The 18,720-nt window shown below is 36.3% G+C and overlaps 3 protein-coding genes across 3 annotated transcripts; all 3 read left to right on the top strand.

Annotated features, from left to right (window-relative positions):
* The first annotated feature begins 61 nt into the window (after positions 1-61).
* LOC114521723 lies at positions 62-3,670 on the top strand. The gene is made up of 4 exons (XM_028542245.1): positions 62-593; positions 2,271-2,330; positions 2,646-2,948; positions 3,273-3,670. The coding sequence occupies exons 1-4, from the start codon at positions 417-419 to the stop codon at positions 3,369-3,371; spliced, it is 639 nt and encodes a 212-aa protein (XP_028398046.1). The 5' UTR covers positions 62-416; the 3' UTR covers positions 3,372-3,670.
* Positions 3,671-4,729: 1,059 nt separating this feature from the next.
* On the top strand, positions 4,730-11,050 carry LOC114521720. The gene is made up of 4 exons (XM_028542243.1): positions 4,730-5,202; positions 6,766-6,822; positions 8,136-8,435; positions 8,926-11,050. The coding sequence occupies exons 1-4, from the start codon at positions 5,017-5,019 to the stop codon at positions 9,037-9,039; spliced, it is 657 nt and encodes a 218-aa protein (XP_028398044.1). The 5' UTR covers positions 4,730-5,016; the 3' UTR covers positions 9,040-11,050.
* Positions 11,051-13,289: 2,239 nt separating this feature from the next.
* LOC114521722 lies at positions 13,290-17,799 on the top strand. The gene is made up of 4 exons (XM_028542244.1): positions 13,290-13,865; positions 15,480-15,539; positions 15,783-16,085; positions 17,476-17,799. The coding sequence occupies exons 1-4, from the start codon at positions 13,686-13,688 to the stop codon at positions 17,572-17,574; spliced, it is 642 nt and encodes a 213-aa protein (XP_028398045.1). The 5' UTR covers positions 13,290-13,685; the 3' UTR covers positions 17,575-17,799.
* The last annotated feature ends 921 nt before the right edge of the window (positions 17,800-18,720 follow it).

Below are 18,720 nucleotides of genomic sequence, written 5' to 3'. Positions count from 1 at the left end.
TGTAATTTCAGTCACTCACAAGATGTATGAGAGTGTTTTTAAGCTTATCCCGACAAGGAGTACTGTGCTAAACATTCTTGTCGTGTAAACGGGGTATAAGGGCTGCTTTCCACGTGTTTTTCATCACGCACGTACACACACGTAAAATTCTAAATTCTTTTCAAATTTGAAAAAGCCATGTGAATAAATCGAAAGAACTTCGTTTTAAGAACGCACACTCATAATTCTCTTATTTCACTTTATCCTTTGGCTTCGTATAGTTTCCGTTTCCGCCGTTCAGTGTCAAGTATTTTATTTCAACCCTGTCGTGGTCTACTGATTTATTCAATTTTTATTCAGTGATTCAGTGATTTTGCTGTGACCACGCCATCACGGGATGTTTCATTGAATACACTTGCAGGAAAACATTAATAAATATGACGAGTAACCTTCGCTCAAAATTTCATTTGGTGATCGGCCTAACGGGCACGTTAGTCTTTTGTTCGGGAGTTTTTATACTAGCGTCAGGAATCGTGGTAAGGGATCTTCTCGATGATATGGAGACATTTTATGGTTATGGGGGTAACACTTGCCAATATTGGGCTGGAATACCGGTAAGTCGTGTTTGCCATGCAAATGTTAAGGCTGCTCGTCAAAGTGCAATGATTCGATATATTTTGTTGTAATCTACGAGTCATAATTCGTTGGTCTGCCATGCACGAAATATGTAATACAATATGTATTGAACATACGAATGTTTGTTGTTGTCTGCAGATTCACTTGGATGAATCTTCAGTCAAATTTGTACACCTACAAACTCATAAGCGAGATCTCGGACGGGATCTCTCCAGCCCGCCGTTTCATATAAACGCACAGAAGTTTTTATTAAGAAATATATTCGTGGTGAGATCTCGCTAGCCGGGCGGACGGCTTCCATATAAACAGCCCCTAAACGTTGTCTGTTCGCACCATGCTGTGCGACAAGACAGCGCAAAAGGAATTCGAAATAATAATAAATGTAATGAACTAATGATCAAGCAACGATTTGCTTTTACGCGTTCTTAAACCTTTTCTTGCTGTGTAAAAGGAACATTTTCATTTTAACTTTGCTTGACAGCTCCACTGTAGTCAAAACTCTTTTCAGATACCCAGTATTTGGAAGTGAAAGGTTAATGCCAACATTTCTAAGATTATATATGTTAACATTCTTTTTAAATTAGGGACCGGAATATATTTTGTTTAGTATTTTAAACATCAAGACACATTTATTCATTTTATTTCTGTCATTTAGACTCATCCACGACATAGCGTGGAGAAAATCTGACGACTTAACATCGTAATTTTCCCTGTTATATTTGTAATTTTGCATACTTCTATCAGTTCTATGCACAATTGTCCCATTAAGGAGAGCAATAATCGTAATATGGGAACAAGCCAATTATGGCTACATAAGGAGTCTATATATAGTTTCTCCCAGCTCATTCTTTCATTTCATTCTACTCCCAAAGAACGGAGATTAAATTTTGTTATTAGTTCTGGGAGACTTGAGGAAGAGGAGTATATCTGAGTGTCATCAGCATACATACCAGAAGTTGTACTTTTTAGACACTCTGTATGGCAGGTCAAGAACAATAAAATCACTACCATTAAATCGTTTAAAATTTCGAACTTTCCAGGGAGGTTTGCTTATATTTTGGAATATTTTACCACATAAATTAAACTATGATCTGAGTTCTCAGATCAATAATAACCATGCACAATCAGAAATATTGTCAGGCTGGTCATGCACCTTTATAGGCACTATAAGCATGTCACCTATGATAATCACCTGCTTGTCTTTTGAACTGCATTTACTAAGAAATATCTCAAAGAAATGAAATAATTTCATCATTCTCAGATTTGGGCAATCTATACCATGCACTAATGTGAAATGGTCTACTTTGTGGTTTGCAGATCTCAATTCTCAGTACAAATTATTTTAAGATCTTCTTTAAAGATGGTTTAAATCCTTTCTTTCATAGAAGAAGTGTACTTATTACTCGGATGAAGACAACTACTCCACTGCCAAATTTATTGCGATCTCTACGAATTAGCCATATCCTGAAATACCTATTTCACTATCAGTTAACTTGGAATTATTTAGTTTGACTCGTTATTTCGTTTATAGCAAAAACATTACTTTTAGAATTACCAACAGCAGTCGTTCACTGATAAACATATTTTAATAAACTATCACGTTTCAATCGACGTTTCTCCCACTTGTTTATATAATCATTTTTCTTTTGTTTCAGACTATCCTTACAGGGAGTATATTAGTCCTCGCTGTTGTCTTCAATAGTCGCCAGTTCTTGGTAAGACTCTGCATGGTTGCATTATATTATAATAATAATAATAAATACGCCAAAGACTAAGAAGAAATACGTACGTAATGGGAAACTAAATTTTTTTAGACTCCCGATAAACGGTCTCCCAGCCATATAACTGAAATCGTTTACATCAAGTGCAATTCAATAACTCGAGCTGGAATTAAGCTGCACTACCCTCTCCCCCTAAACTTTTGGCCCGTACGCCTGTGACTTTACAGCTATGTAGCTACAACACAGACACAGACCTAGGTTTTATGGGTTTAACTATAAAACCTTCGTATATTTCAAACACTTTTCTAGAAATACATCAGTCTATGTGCTGTTCTAATTACGATGGTACTAACAATGGGAGTCATTATGGAGGAATCGGTACATGCTTCTAGCGTTAATTACCATTCCCGTAAAGACAGTTTTATCTGCGGAGATCTGGAGGATTCTAACATGGACAAAGAATCGCTCCACAAACGCAAAAAAGATTGTCTAAATCTTAAGCTGGCAGCTCCCTGGTATTACATCATGGTATTTGCAGCAGATATTACTTTTGTATTGTGTTCACTTGTGGCGCTGATATTGTTTATTGACTGGGTCTTATTTGTCGCTCCGGTAAGATGTTGTTATATTTTTTAGATGATCCTTGACAGGTCAGTGATCATGCATGACCTTTGTTTTTGAGATATGATGTTTTTAGAGAAACCTCTAATTCTTTTAACATTGTATCCACTTATCCTTTACCTTGCTATTTTAGTATTGTACGCTTATTATATAGCTACAGCTAATTCAATCTTACGATGTTTTTCCGGAAACATTAAACTATGAACTATATGCATGAGTACGAATGCATGCAAGAATTATATTGCGTACTTAGACTCGTACAGCAGATGTATTTCATCCCTTTTTAAATCACACTTTTTATTAAAATATTTGTAGAGAACACCGCATAATAATCTCGAAATGGCGTATCAACTCCCTCCAGAAAGTCAAAGAGGATATTCTGATTTTCAGAGACAAACATGGTCCAATACCTAATAAGAAGATTCGAATCCAGTTTTATCTATACAACCATTCGCGATGGTGACACAACCAGTGCACTCGTATTAAACATTAACAAATTTTTGTTACCCAATGGCACGTAGGATGTAGATAAGAAGTCGGTTGAAATATTTGAAAGGTTTTATAATCTTTGAATATAATTTTAATAATTTCCTATGTAACTATGTAACGATTACGAAAAGATTTATAATACCTGTACATATATACACTGGCGGTCAAAAAAAACTGCTCAAAACAAGTTAAAATGCTCTCAAATTAACGTAACTGTCCCTCTAACAATATATACGAGTAAATATAGACTAGATTACATGCTAAGCTATATGAAATATTAATACTTTGTTGACCCTCCTTTGGCCTTATAAATGATGACAGCCTTACACCGGCGTGGCATACTTTCTGTTAAGGTGGTAATCTTAACGGTCAAAAGAAATTCATCCTATGGACAGTCTTTACAGCAACCCATAAATCATGGACGCTTTATGAATTAATTCCTTTCTTGCACTATCCCCTTGACATTGTCCCATAGATTTTCAATAGGGTGAAGGTCTTTTTACTGTGCAGGTCAATCCATTTCTGTCACGCCCTCTTCCTGAAACCATTGTTTGACTATATCTTGGAAGTCTGGTAGGTTGCATTACATTATTGAAATATTGCTTGGAATAAGAGAATTATCCAAAATGCCTATAAAGCTCTCTCCTATGTTCGCTTCCTTTTTATGAATTGGTATTTAAACAGTTCTTTTTGATCGTTAATGCGCAATAAAAGATAGATGGTAATGATTCCTGTCACATACGATAATAGCAACATTTGAGCAGTTCTTTTTGACCGCCAGTGTATATCCTAGCCATGCATAACTTATTAACGAAATGACGTCTATTAAAGTTTCCAAAGAAATTGAAATGTTAGGGTGAACAAAAGCCTTTCTTCCCGAAGTAACATGAAGACTGTCTATACAGCGCACTTGTCTACATAGACAACTGTAGTTAATATTTTTTAAACTACAATATAGGGCAGGCCAGTGTTATAACTGAAAAATCTTATGAAATTCTCTCATGTGAAATCTTAAAAAATCCAGGATGCCGGCAACCGCGCTATAAGAGATCCAGAGGCCTGGATCATACCTACAAGAAAGGCTTCATGCAATCTCGTTCCCCGAGCCAGAGATTCCTCTGGTGAGAAAACAAAGGCTCTGGGATAATCCAAACCGGAAGCCAGAAATCCTGGCTTCCAGAAGTTTATAACGGTTTTTTGTATTTCAAAATTGAAACGGTGTGAACGACCAATTAGAAACATTTCTGATTTCGATTATCCCAGAGCCTTTGTTTTCTCGCCAGAGGAATCGCGGGCTCGGGGAACGAGATTGGACTTTACTTCATGTTCCGCCATCTTGGCTTCACTCATTAATGAGGGAAAGTCAGAGGGTAGCGTTCCAGTCCAGTCTTATTTGAGTTCACTGACCTCGACACTAACAAACTCATAGCGTCAATCCCGACTTTGACGCGGTCTAATGCGTGATTTCACTTCAATCTTAAAGATCAAATGTGATGATCTGATCGCCTGATGTATATTGTAAGCACTTAATATACTTAAAGAACCTTACGGGTGCGAATTATTAATTAATATGAGGAGTAATAGTAACCTTCGATCGAGATTTCATTTGTTGATCGGCATAGTAGGCACGATAGTGTTTTGTTCGGGAATTTTTATATTAGCATCTGGTATTGTCGTAAGAGATCTTCTGTGGAATAAACTAACGCATGTATACGATGTCGGTCATATCACCTGCCAATACTGGGCTGGAATACCGGTAAGTCATTTTTAGCATGCAAGAGCTAAAACTGGTTTTTATGCTAGAAATCGCAGCTGTATTTTGTCGTAACTCGTTGTAACTCGGTCAGATCATTAAACAAAGAAAACGCAATATGATATATGTATACACAAACGTTTTATACTGAATGTCCGGATTTTCTTTTGCGAATCTTCTTTCTTCAGTCCTAATAAACACGTACAATCGTACAAGCAATTTGTAAATTGTAAATTAGGAGAGAAACGACACTTCGACAAGGCTCATGCACGCATCTGAAACATTTCTCGGGTAGATTGTATTTCAAAAATTATGATTGCAGGCAAATGTAAACGACGTTTGGAAGCAGTGACGAACAGCCTTGCCGAGGGTTAATGAATGAGTTGATTTGTATCACTATAGCATAGATTTTATTAGTCAAAATGCGTGATATTTCGGTCAATAAACATTGACGGCGGAAGATCGTCGAGGGGGTGTATTCATGTATTCAAGTTCAGCAATATTAGTTCCTTTTGAATTTGATTGCTTTTACCGGCTGCTAACAAAAATATATACAATATGATACCCCTCCGTCTAACGATCTTCCGCTGTCTATGAATTTTATTTGCCTTAATATACATGATCTATTTTCATTTTAACCCTATTTTATTGCCTTTTTTAATTTTATTGTAAAGTTTATTCTGCGCATATTTTTGGCACAATTAAGCAACATTTCAAAATACGAAACAAACACGGAAATTTGGAATTTTACGCTTCCAATTAGTTTAGCTTTTTACGGTAATCTGGCAGCGAGTAAAACAGTGTAGCCAGGCTAGCCAGCATCACTACATCATCACTACATCGTCGGCCTCCACCTGCACGCATGTACACGCCGAAATCGCACGCACGGCTTGCGCGTTGACGACCGCCTTGTAAGTAGACTACAGTTCTACTGTCAAACGTACAAAAAATTAGCCGCAACGGCCGGCATTAGTGACCAGTTTCGAATCATCGAGCATGCGCTAAATCGGCCGCAATGACTGTATGTGCCAGTGAACTCAAATAAGACTGGAACGCTCACTCTCTCGGAAGTTTGAAGCCAAGATGGCGGTCATGAAGCCTTTCTTGTAGGTGTGATCCAGGCCTCCACGCGGATATTTCGTAGGTAAAATGGCGGCAACTCTTATTTTTCCTTGAAATTTTCGCGCCGGGGCCTGGATCATACCTACAAAAAAGGCTTCATGATTCGCCATCTTGGGAAAGTCAGAGAGTGAGCGTTCCAGTCTTATTTGAGTTCACCGGTTGGTGCAAGTGGGCCGATTCTCCATTGCGCGCCGGCGAAGCGCGCTTTGTGGTTCTTCAGGACCGTCACGGTCGCATGGGCAGATTTTTAAAAGCCGGTGAAGCGGACGGTAATGGAGAATAACCTTTAGTCCCACTATGCAAATTTCATTTTTCAAATCATAATTTAGAAATAGAGTGTTTCCAACTTTGGTTTTGGACTCAACAAAATAATCACAAGTACTACATAATTCATTAATACAAACCATATTCTTCGTGTTTAATATTTTTCATGTTTTCTTTCAGACCATCCTTACAGGGAGTATTTTAGTCCTCGCTGTTGTCTGTAGACACCAGGTCTTGGTAAGATGATTATTGTAACAAAAACAGTTGATGGCATGTATACAAATACATAATGTAGAGATAGATAACTGTCCCTCACAGTCATACCTATAGAGTTATATACTTAGGTCGAAACGTCGAGAGATGTGTTTTAGTTCTATTTTCAGTAAAGTGGGTGGGTGGGTGGGGGGAAGTATTCATATATTCGTCTTATTCGACTGATTTCTTTTGATAAAGATTTGTTTTTGCGCTTATTTTAACATGAATATGGTATAGCTGATATATCGATTAGTATAGCTTCGTGTAATATTCACGGAAAGAAATGGCATTATTTAACAACTATTGGATGAGATTGAGTGTGTTATTCAGTGTGTTACTCAGCTTCGCTTCGGCGAATAACGCAAACCTCTGCTTGATAATTCTCGATATTATGCGAAAACCGAATTCAATTAGACTGATGCGACTCGTGTTATTGCATTAGACAAAATTTCACAAACACAAAAATTTGAATACAAAATTGGCGTATACCATCTTCGGGTATATTCTGCTATGGTCGAGTATAGCATATTTCGTGCATTGGCCTAAATCTACTCACGCGATTGGTCAAAATCAATCACGTGGTTTGCCTTGACGACAGATCATGGCAACCCATGAAAATCATGGTTTATTAAAAAATGACAGCCTGCAGCGAAGCTAGGATTTTCAATGCAGCAATCAATGAACTCAGATTGTATATTAAAAGTGTTAGAGATTTTATGTTCGTGTTTTGTTTACAAATAAACGCACTTGCTGACCATACAATGAACTTAAAATGTCAATATTGCACTCGGCGTCGTGCAATATTGAAATTCCTCGTTCATTGTATGGTCAACGCGTGTGTTTATTTGTGAACAAAACACTCACAACAGTCTCTAACCTTAAAAATTTGATAATGGTCGAGTATACCATATTCCAGTATATTCGACCATGGTCGAGTATACCCTATTTCTGTACCTACTTCGGTCATACCATTCGACCATGGTCGAGTATACCATATTCCGCTATATTCGACCATATTCCGCTATATTGGACCATATTCCGCTATATTCGACCATATTCCGCTATATTCGACCATATTCCGCTATATTCGACCATATTCCGCTATATTCGACCATATTCCGCTATATTCGACCATATTCCGCTATATTCGACCATATGCATGGTCAAGTATACAGTTGAGTATACTCCTCGACCATGGTTGAATATACCGGAATATGGTATACTCGAATATCAAAGGTATATTCAACCTTGATGAGACATCAATAAACTTCCATCAATTTTAAATACTTTCCTAGAAATACGTCAGTGTATGTGCTGTTCTCATTACGATGGTATTAACACTGGGTGTCATTATGGAGGAATCGGCAAAAGCGTCAGCCGTACATTACCATAGCCGTGACGGTTTTTTGTGCAAGGAATGGTTGGAAAGACAATATAACGAAAAAAGGCTACACGAATTGAAGGCAGATTGTTTAAAATTTAAGGAGGCAGCTCCCTGGTATTACATCATGGTATTTGCGGCAGATATTGTTTTTGTATTGTGTTCATTTGTGGCGCTGATATTGTTTAGTGACTGGTTCTTATTTGTCGCTCCGGTAAGAATTATATTGTTTAGATGATCCTATATATCATGTCAGTGACCTTTATATCATCGTCATTTTGACTTGTGAAACTGGTCATCGTTTATAAACCTGTGGTTAAACACTCTCCTGGAGGCAAATGCTTATAGCGCGCAGGGGCCTGTCTTCCGTATTAACTTCTACTATGACGTTAGATTTCATAGAAGACGCGATAAAGTACAATGATTAATATATGAATACGAATGGAGGAAATAGGGAGTTGTTTTGAAATGTTTAACAGCTGTATATCAACATATCCTTCAATTTGCTGTTTGGAAGTGTACAGCTAAATCGATTAATGCATGGTTATAATTCAGCTGATTCAATTTACGTTATATCTTTCTAAAACATCAAACACTGAACTGTGCATGTGCACGTAATATATAATATTGTTTTCATATAGCATATATTCATAATATGGTATCATTCACGTTTAGATCACAATATATTTTTAAAACATTTCTAGAGATCATCATATTATAGTTCTGAGTTGGCGCACAACCTTCCTCCAGCATATCAAACAGGATGTTATAATATGCAACATTTGTCTAATACTCAACAAGATCCGAATCCAATATAGATGTTTAACGACGGATACCACCAATAAATACACAGGGAGTGCACCAGCTTAAAAATAATATATCAGTGACCAGAAAGATCTTGAGCAACATGGGGCAAGCTCGAGTTATGTTTGAAGCTGTTGTAGGAAAGACGTCCTTCCCTAAGATGTAGTTCCAACTTCAGCGATAGTCGATTAGTCAGTTTAATTAGTTTATAAAAACGATAGCCTAAAAGGGATAGTCAATAGTCATTTTATAAAAAGTAATAGGTTAAACGTGCTAAAGGTTAAACGTGTTTGTAACATAATGTTTCAAACAAAAAGAGATGATATTTTATAATTCGTAGCTATTACTGTTAGATGAACTGAACTGAACTTTATTTATCCACGGTGGATTCATCAGGGTTACAAATTGTAGCTACATGCATTAAACTATAAATATATATATACACACTAAAATATATAATACACAAATACAAATGAACCTGTTTTCCATGAATGCCGTGTTTACCGAATATAACATTTCAACAATCTTTGAAATTCATTTAGGGATTCTGCCTGCATGTCTGATATTAGAGAGCTTTAGATTTGACTACGGCTCCCGCTACCGCTACGAGATTATGCTCCCGCTACCGCTACGAGATTATGCTCCCGCTACCGCTACGAGATTATAACTAGGTAGGCTGTTCCACAAGACCGCAATACTATAACTAAAGCTGTTTTTAGATAATTGGAGCGGGGTAATGGAACAGCAAGCTTGTTCACAGAGTCTCTGAGTGAATAGTTAGTTACATCGTTACGATTTATAAATTTGGAATGTAGATATTCAGGAGTGAGACCGTGTGTAGACTTTTAAACCATCAACGCTTTCTGAATTTGGCGTTGCGTATTTAGATTGTCCCACCCTAAAATTTCCATTATATGTCCTGCATCGGTGTCAATTCGTGATCCTGTATACTGGACAATACTGGATTAATACTTAACTTATCAACTTTCGTTATGATGACGTCAAGTGTGGGGTTTGCTTTATATAAAATTGCTTTAATTTGCCAAGTAAGAATCATAAGTTGTTCACTTAAATGTTTCTAGAAAGGTAAAACTACAACCAAAAACGAGTTCAAGGTCCATATTGACACATTTTCACTGAAATCTCACAGTATATATCTATATATATAGTTTCCGTAGATTATATCCTTAGTAATGTATTGATGTAAATTAGGTTTTTCCCTTAGTCTGCATGCTTTTAAAGATACCGTTGTTTTATAATGAAAGAAGACACACGTTGATAGCAGTAATTTATTACTGAAGTGTTTTTATCCTGTGTTTTTATCCTAAATATTATTTATTATTTAGGATAAAAATAATAATAATTATAATTATAATAGTATATAATAATGATAATAATGACTTCGCCGAATCAAAACCTTTCGTTTCTTTTATTTACTCTGTAACTATGTATGTTATTATGTAACTTGCATCACAGGTAGCCCGCTATTGGATTTCATTTTAGTTTTAAAATATTAAATAAATTCTATGCAAAACGACATGAAGTGTCACCTTCCTTCATTCACTACTGACATATTATCGCAGGCGCCAATTCGTGCGGTGCAGTGTACCTTTATGTATATATTAATATAATAATATGGTATGTGCAAGTTACCATGCAAGTTACCACTATGGTATGACCATATTAATTATTATATGCAAAATGTTCTAAAAGAGTTTTAGACAGCCGGTACTTAATGCATAATTAATTTTAAAACGCGTCAACAAATAACTCGTAGTTGTTACACTATAGAATGTACGTAAATTAGCAGAACGATGGGAATAAGACCAACCGTTAGATATTCGACTCCCCCGTTGAGGAGAAAAACGATGAAATTGCATCTCCAGGTGCGTGTGTATGCAAGAAAACGTTTAAAATACCGGAGGATTTGTAGCTTTTGGTCGCTCTAACTAAACGTTGCATGATCAAGTTATGTGTTCCTTAAATGACGTCAAACGTCTCTCGCCCCAAGCTCCTTTATTGTCGAAGAAATTATTCGAAATTAAGCAACTCTATCTGCTAAAAACTATACCGTTTATCTTAATTTTTTCGAAAAAAATATCGACACTATTATATTTCTCCGGTCTGAACTTAAGCTTGACGGGAAACGTCTGACGTCAAACTGCAGTTTGAGGTTTGCGGTACCCTGAAAGAACGCAATGTTGAAGGTCTCTATTAATATAAACGAAGTAAAAATGGCTGAATATGCAATGTACTAATCCTACAACTTGATATTTTAGCATTGGACGTTTATTAGCTATATATGTAATCCCATTTTACGCTGTCTTTTCTATACCAGGGTTGCCAGATTTGTGGATTTTGGAGTCCAAACTCTGTCACAATGGCCCTTTGTTTTCTTTGCCTTTTCTTGAGGGTACTAATGAAAATTTGGCCTCAAATATTAACAAATCTGGCAACCCTGTCCGACATCAAACAAGGAACTATGAGCACGCAATGAGGGGGAATTTCGTTTAAGACCAATCAGCAAGTTTGTTTACATTTTCAGTAAGCGAATCAAAATGCATAAATTTTGATAAAAAGTACAATATATACCATTATACATGAAGTATTAAAAATTTAGGCATTCTGATTGGCTTTGCCTAAAAACTGTAAACAAATATGGCGATTAGTTTAAAACGAAATTCCTCCTTGTTTGAGCAGTGAGCACGCCCTGATGCATGCAAGAATTTTATTGTATATTTAGACTTAATATAGTATAATCCCTAATATACAATCTTCTAATAATTTCGAAATGGTGTATCAACTCCCTCTAGGAAGTCAAAGAGGATATTCTGATTTGCAGAGTCAAACATTGTCCAATCCTTAAGAAAATCCAATCCAGTATTATCTTTACAACCATCCTCGATGGTGACACAACCAGTGCACTCGTATTAGACTTCACCGATTCTTTTTTACCCAATAGCTTCGTTTCCACGTTTAGTGGCGGAATTATTCATTAGGTATTTCTAAACTGTTTTGACTCTTCAAACAATTAAAATGGCTCCGAAATATATATGCAAATTTCACAGGACAAAATTAGGATGCCGTGTCAAATTTCCAGGGGCCAGTTGTTCGAAAGGCGTTTAAAGGGTCGATAAGTTTAAAATGGAAACAAAATTATCTATTTATTGAATAATTGAGCTGAAATATTTCGATGTAAATACTGAGTTCAATTTTCAACGGAAAACATATTTAATGCATAAGATGTAGGTACAGTAGGGGGCAAAAGTTTGAGTCCAGTCGTTGTAGAATACCAGTATTAAATCCTGGCAGTGTATTCGAGTTAAGACCTGCGTGCTAGTGTTTCAGAACAGTAAACCATATTAATTGCACACTGTTTCGGCCCTAATGATCTAAATTATAACAAAATAAAGTTCTTATTCCTTAACATTGCCCAAGATGAGTGGAAAAAGGGCGAAGTGGTGGTGCACAAGGACAAATAGTTGCATTAAGTATTGAAGGATTCTTTCGTTGTAAGATCGCAGAAAAAGCGAGAATTTCAAAAGGTGGTATGCAACTAACCTTGGAGAGGTTTGAGGAAACTAAATCCTACTCAAGCAAACTTTTAGCTGCTTCGGTCATGCTGGGTTTGGCAATATTGAAAGATATAATAGGATCCTAATTAGAGAAAAGTATCATCCAAATCTTCAAGGACACGGAATTTCATCTGCTACAAAGATGATCGCGCGTCTAACTACATGATAATCACCCTAAGCAGATGCACATCTTCTATGTGCCAGAAATCTTTTAGAAACAAACTTGCTTTGGTGATCTCGTTCTCATGGCTTTCCACCTGAAATTCCAGATCTAAAACCTATATGGAGCACTTGTAGGACCATTTTAAGCGGAAAAGGGCGAGGCACAGACCCACCAGCCAGGATGACTTGAGGCAAGCGGTCAACGAATGCTGGCAAGGTATTGAACGTGCGACATTAAAAAACCTATGGAATCTATGCCAGAAAGAATAAGGGCCGGTTTAAGAGCAAAAAAGAGGGATACTAAGCATTGACATGTAATGCATCTTATAGTTGTTGTACAGCATGTATTTTTCTGTTTACTTATTTACTTTTTCCTAGTTCACTTATCGGTAAGGTTTTCTGTAGAATATTAATATATGCTGCTAAAACAATTAGATACAGTAACTGGACTCAAACTTTTGCCTCCTACTGTAGTTTCAGTCACTCACAAGATGTATGAGAATATGTTTAATTAAACTTTGGCTTATCCCAATAGGGAGTACTGTGCTAAACATTCTTGTCGTCATGTCGTGTAAACAGTAAACCGGGGGTATAAACACAGCTGCTTCCACGATTGTTTTTAATCACGCAAGTACAAACACGTAAAATTCTAAATTCTTATCAAATTTGAAAAAGCCATGCGAATAGATCGAAAGAACTTCGTTTAAAAAACGCGCACTCATAATCCTCTTATTTCACTTTATCCTTTGGCTTCGTATAGTTTCCGTTTCCGCCATTCAGTGTCAAGTATTTTATTTCAACCCTGTCGTGGTCTACTGATTTATTCAATTTTTATTCATGAATCGGTGATTCAGTGATTTTGCTCTGACCACGCCATCACGGGATGTTTCATTAAATACACTTGCAGGAATACATTAATAAATATGACGAGTGACCTTCGCTCAAAATTTCATTTGGTGATCGGCCTAACGGGCACGTTAGTCTTTTGTTCGGGAATTTTTATATTAGCGTCAGGAATCGTGGTAAGAAATCTTCTGGGTTATGAAATGGAGACATTTTATGGTTATGGGGGTAACACTTGCCAATATTGGGCTGGAATACCGGTAAGTCGTGTTTGCCATGCAAGTGTTAAGGCTGCTCTTGAAAGTGCAATGATTCGATATATTTTGTTGTAATTCACGAGTCATAATTCGTTGGTCTGCCACGAAATATGTAATACAATATGTATTGAAGATACGAATGTTTGTTGTTGTCTGCAGATTCACTTGGATGAATCTTCAGTCAAATTTGTACACCTACAAACTCCTAAGCGAGATCTCGAGCGGGATCTCTCCAGCTCGCCGTTTCATATAAGCGCACAGAAGTTTTTATTAGGAAATGTATTCGTCGCGAGATCTCGCTAGCCGGGCGGACGGCTTTCATATAAATTAATAAACAGCCGCTAAACGTTGTAGTCTAAATCTGCTCCCACCATGCTGTGCGGGAAGACAGCGCAACAGGAATTCGGAATAATGATAAATGTAATGATCAAGCAACGATTTGCTTTTACGCGTTCCTTGCGTTTATTGCTGTGTAAAAGGAACATTTTCATGTTAACTTTGCTTGACAGCCCCATGCACTGTCTGTAGTCAAAACTCTTTTCAGATACCCAGTATTTGGACGTCAAAGGTTAATGTCAACCTTTCTAAGATTATATATGTTAATTAACATATTATATATGTTCTTTTTAAATTAGGGACCGGGTCGTTGTTTAGTATTTTAAACATCAATACACATTTATTCATTTTATTTCTGTCATTCAGATTCATCCACGACATAGCGTGAAGAAAATCTGACGACTTGACATCGTAATTTTCCGCTGTCATATTTGTAATTTTGCATACTTCTATGCACAATTCTCCCATAAAGGAGAGCAATAATCGTAATATGAGAAAACAAGAGCCAATTATGACTACATATGGAGTCTATATATAGTTTCTCCCAGCTCTTTCATTTAATTCTACTCCCAAAGAACGGAGATTAAGTTTTGTTCTTAGTTCTGGGAGACTTGAGGAAGAAGAGTATATCTGAGTGTCATCAGCATACATACCAGAAGTTGTACTTTTTAGACACTCTGTATGGCAGGTCAAGAACAAAATCACTACCATTAAATCGTTTAAAATTTCGAACTTTCCAGGGAGGTTTGCTTATATTTTGGTATATTTTACCACATAAATTAAACTATGATCTGAGTTCTCAGGTCAATAACACCATGCACAATCAGAAATATTGTCAGGCTGATCATGCACCTATAGGCATACGCACCATAAGTATGATAATCTCCTGCTTGTCTTCTGAACTGCATTTACTAAGAAATATCTCAAAGAAATGAAATAATTTCATCATTCTCAGATTTGGGCAATCTATACGTACCATGCACTAATGTGAAATGGTCTACTTTGCATGTGGTTTGCAGATCTCGATTCTCGATACAAATTATTTTAAGATCTTCTTTAAAGATGGTTTAAATCCTTTCTTTCATAGAAGAAGTGTACTTATTACTCAGATGCAGACAACCACTCCACTGCCAAATCTATTGCGATCTCTACGAATCACATTAGCCAGCTTTTAGAATTACCAACAGCAGTCGTTCACTGATCAACATATTTTAGTAAACTATCACGTTTCAATCGACGTCTCCCCCATTTGTTTATATAATCATTTTTCTTTTCTTTTAGACTATCCTTACAGGGAGTATATTAGTCCTCGCTGTTGTCTTCAATAGTCGCCAGTTCTTGGTAAGACTCTGCATGGTTGCATTATATAATAATAATAATGTTAAATACGTCAGAAGACTTAGAAGAGAGAGTTTAAAGTAATGGGAAACTAGATTCTTTTAGATTCCGCTCAGTCACAAAGCAAACGCCCCCTCCAAACTTTTGGCCTGTACGCCTATGAATTTACGGCTATGTAGCTACAACACAGACCTAGGTTTTATGGGGTTAAATATAAACTTTCGTATATTTCAAACACTTTTCTAGAAATACATCAGTCTATGTGCTGTTCTAATTACGATGGTACTAACAATGGGAGTCATTATGGAGGAATCGGTACGTGCTTCCAACGTAAATTACCATAGCCGTAGAGACAGTTTCACCTGCGGAGATCTGGAGGATTCTAACTGGGAAAAAGACTGGCTCCACAAACGCAAAAAAGATTGTCTAAATTTAAAGCTGGCAGCTCCCTTGTATTACATCATGGTATTTGTAGCAGATATTGCTTTTGTATTGTGTTCACTTGTGGCGCTGATATTGTTTATTGACTGGATCTTATTTGTCGCTCCGGTAAGATGATGTTATATTTTTTAGATGATCCTTGACAGGTCAGTGATCATGACCTTTGTTTTTGAGATATATTTTGCAGAAACCTCTAATTCTTTTAACACTGTATCGACTTATCCTTTACCTTGCTATTTTAGTATAGTACGCTTATTATATAGCTACAGCTAATTCAATCTTACGATGTTTTTCCGAAACATCAAACAATGAACTATGAGCACGGTCTGATGCATGCAAGAATTACATTGCGTATTTAGACTCGTACAGCATATGTATACATGACATATACATGTACATATACAGTAGGAGGCAAAAGTTTGAGTCCAGTCGTTGTAGAATTCCAGTATTAAATCCTGGCAGCGTATTGGAGTTAAGACATGCGTGCTAGTGTTTCAGTACTGTAAACTATATTAATTGCACACTGTTTTGGTCCTAATGATCTAAATTATAACAAAATAAAGTTCTCATTCCTTTACACTGCCCAAGATGGGTAGGAAAAAGGGCAAAGTGATGGTGCACAAGGACAAATAGTTCCATTAAGTATTGAAGGATTCTTTCCTCGTAAGATCGCAGAAGAAGTGAGAATTTAAAAAGGTGGTATGCAACTAACCTTGGAGAGGTTCGAAGAAACTAAATCCTACTCAAGCAAACTTTTAGCTGCTTTGGTCATGCTCGGTTTGGCAATATTGAAAGATATAATAGGATCCTAATTAAAGAAAAGTATCATCCAATTCTTCAAGGACATGGAATTTCATCTGGTACAAAGATGATCGCACGTCTAACTACATGATAATCACCCTAAGCACATGCACATCTTCTATGTGCCAGAAATCGTTTAGAAGCAAACTCATTCTGGTGATCTCGTTGTCATGGCTTTCCACCTCATATTCCAGATCTAAAACCTATGGAGCACTTGTAGAACCGTTTTAACCGGAAGAGGGCGAGGCACAGACCCGCCAGCCAGGCTGACTTGAGGCAAGTGGTCAACGAATGCTGGCAAGGTATTGAACGTGTGACATTAAAAAACCTATGGAATCTATGCGAGCAAGAATAAAGGTCATTTCAAGAGCAAAAAAGAGGGAACTAAGCAATGACATGTAAATGCATGTTTGCACATTAAAATACGTAAAAATGAATATCATAACATCTCATAGTTGTTGTACAGCATGTATTTTTCTGTTTACTTGTTTACTTTTTTCTAGTTCACTTATCGGTAAGGTTTTCTGTAGAATATTAATATATGCTGCTGAAACAAAGAAATACAGTCACTGGACTCAAACTTTTGCCTCCTACTGTATGTCATTAGTTATTTACATATACATGTACATATATGTCATATACATGACATATGGTATTATCCCTTTTTAAATCACACTTTTTATTAAAATATTTGTAGAGAACACCGCATAATAATTTCGAAATGGCGCATCAACTCCCTCCAGAAAGTCAAAGAGGATATTCTGATTCGCAGAGACAAGCATGGTCCAATACCTAGGAAGATTCGAATCCAGTATTACCTCTACAACCTTTCCCGATGGTGACACAACCAGTGCACTCGTATTAAACTTCACCAATCCCTTTTTAACCAATGGCTTCGTTTCCATGTTTGTTAGTTTAGCACGTCGGATGCAGATAAGAAGTCGGTTGAAATAATTGAAAGGTTCTATAATCTATGAATATAATTTTAAAAATTTTCTATGTAACTATGTAACGAGATTACGTGAAGATTTATAATATATATATATATATATATATATATATATATATATATATATATTAATATATATATATATATATATAGCCATGCATAACTTATTAACGAAATGACGTCTATTAAAGTTTCCAAAGAAATTGAAATGTTAAGGTGGACGAAAGCCTTTCTTCCCGAAGAAACATGAAGACTGCATGTCTATACAGCGCACTTGTCTATACATAGACAACTGTAGTTAATATTTTTTAAACTACAATATAGGGCAGGCCAGTGTCATAACTGAAAAATATTATGAAATTCTCTCATGTGAAATCTTAAATTATGAAATCTCATGTGAAATCTTAAAAAATCTAGGATGCCAACCGCGCTATTAGACCGAAGAAAAGTAAAATATATTATTTATGTACAGGATAGGAAATAATGATTTCTTGGATTCGTTGATGGTAGTTTAAACATTGCCAACAATAAAAACTACAGTCTTCACAGTAACGTATTAGATCTTGTAGTTCCAAGACCTTATGCTAATCATCTGAAAAAGTTTCAGCTATTCAAGTGCAGTGGAAATGACTTCTGAAGTGCACAAAAGACATAGAGAATAATAACACATGGCTAGATTTTCTCCGTGTATATATGTCTGGTATAATATCATGTTATTTGCAGCCGATATTGCTTTTGCATTGTATTTATTTGTAAGAAGTAGCAATATATATAAATATATATAGGTAAGAAAGTTGTTCAGATGTTTCTATACAGGTTAGTGAGTTCAATCACTTTTATATGATACATGAACACTCATTGTTAAATAGACCTCAACAGATAAGTCACGATCTTTCAAGCCAATTTAAAGCCGAATTGGGCAATTCGGCTTCATATTTGCTTCAAAGATGGCTACAGTTATCGTTCCAGTCTTTAATGTAGACTTAGAGTTCA

The sequence above is a fragment of the Dendronephthya gigantea genome, unplaced genomic scaffold (genome assembly GCF_004324835.1).
Source record: "Dendronephthya gigantea isolate DGI-Jeju-01 unplaced genomic scaffold, DenGig_1.0 000021F, whole genome shotgun sequence".
Lineage (NCBI taxonomy): Eukaryota > Metazoa > Cnidaria > Anthozoa > Malacalcyonacea > Nephtheidae > Dendronephthya > Dendronephthya gigantea.
Note: the sequence above shows the minus strand (reverse complement) of the source record. Positions and strands in the feature narration are given on the sequence as shown.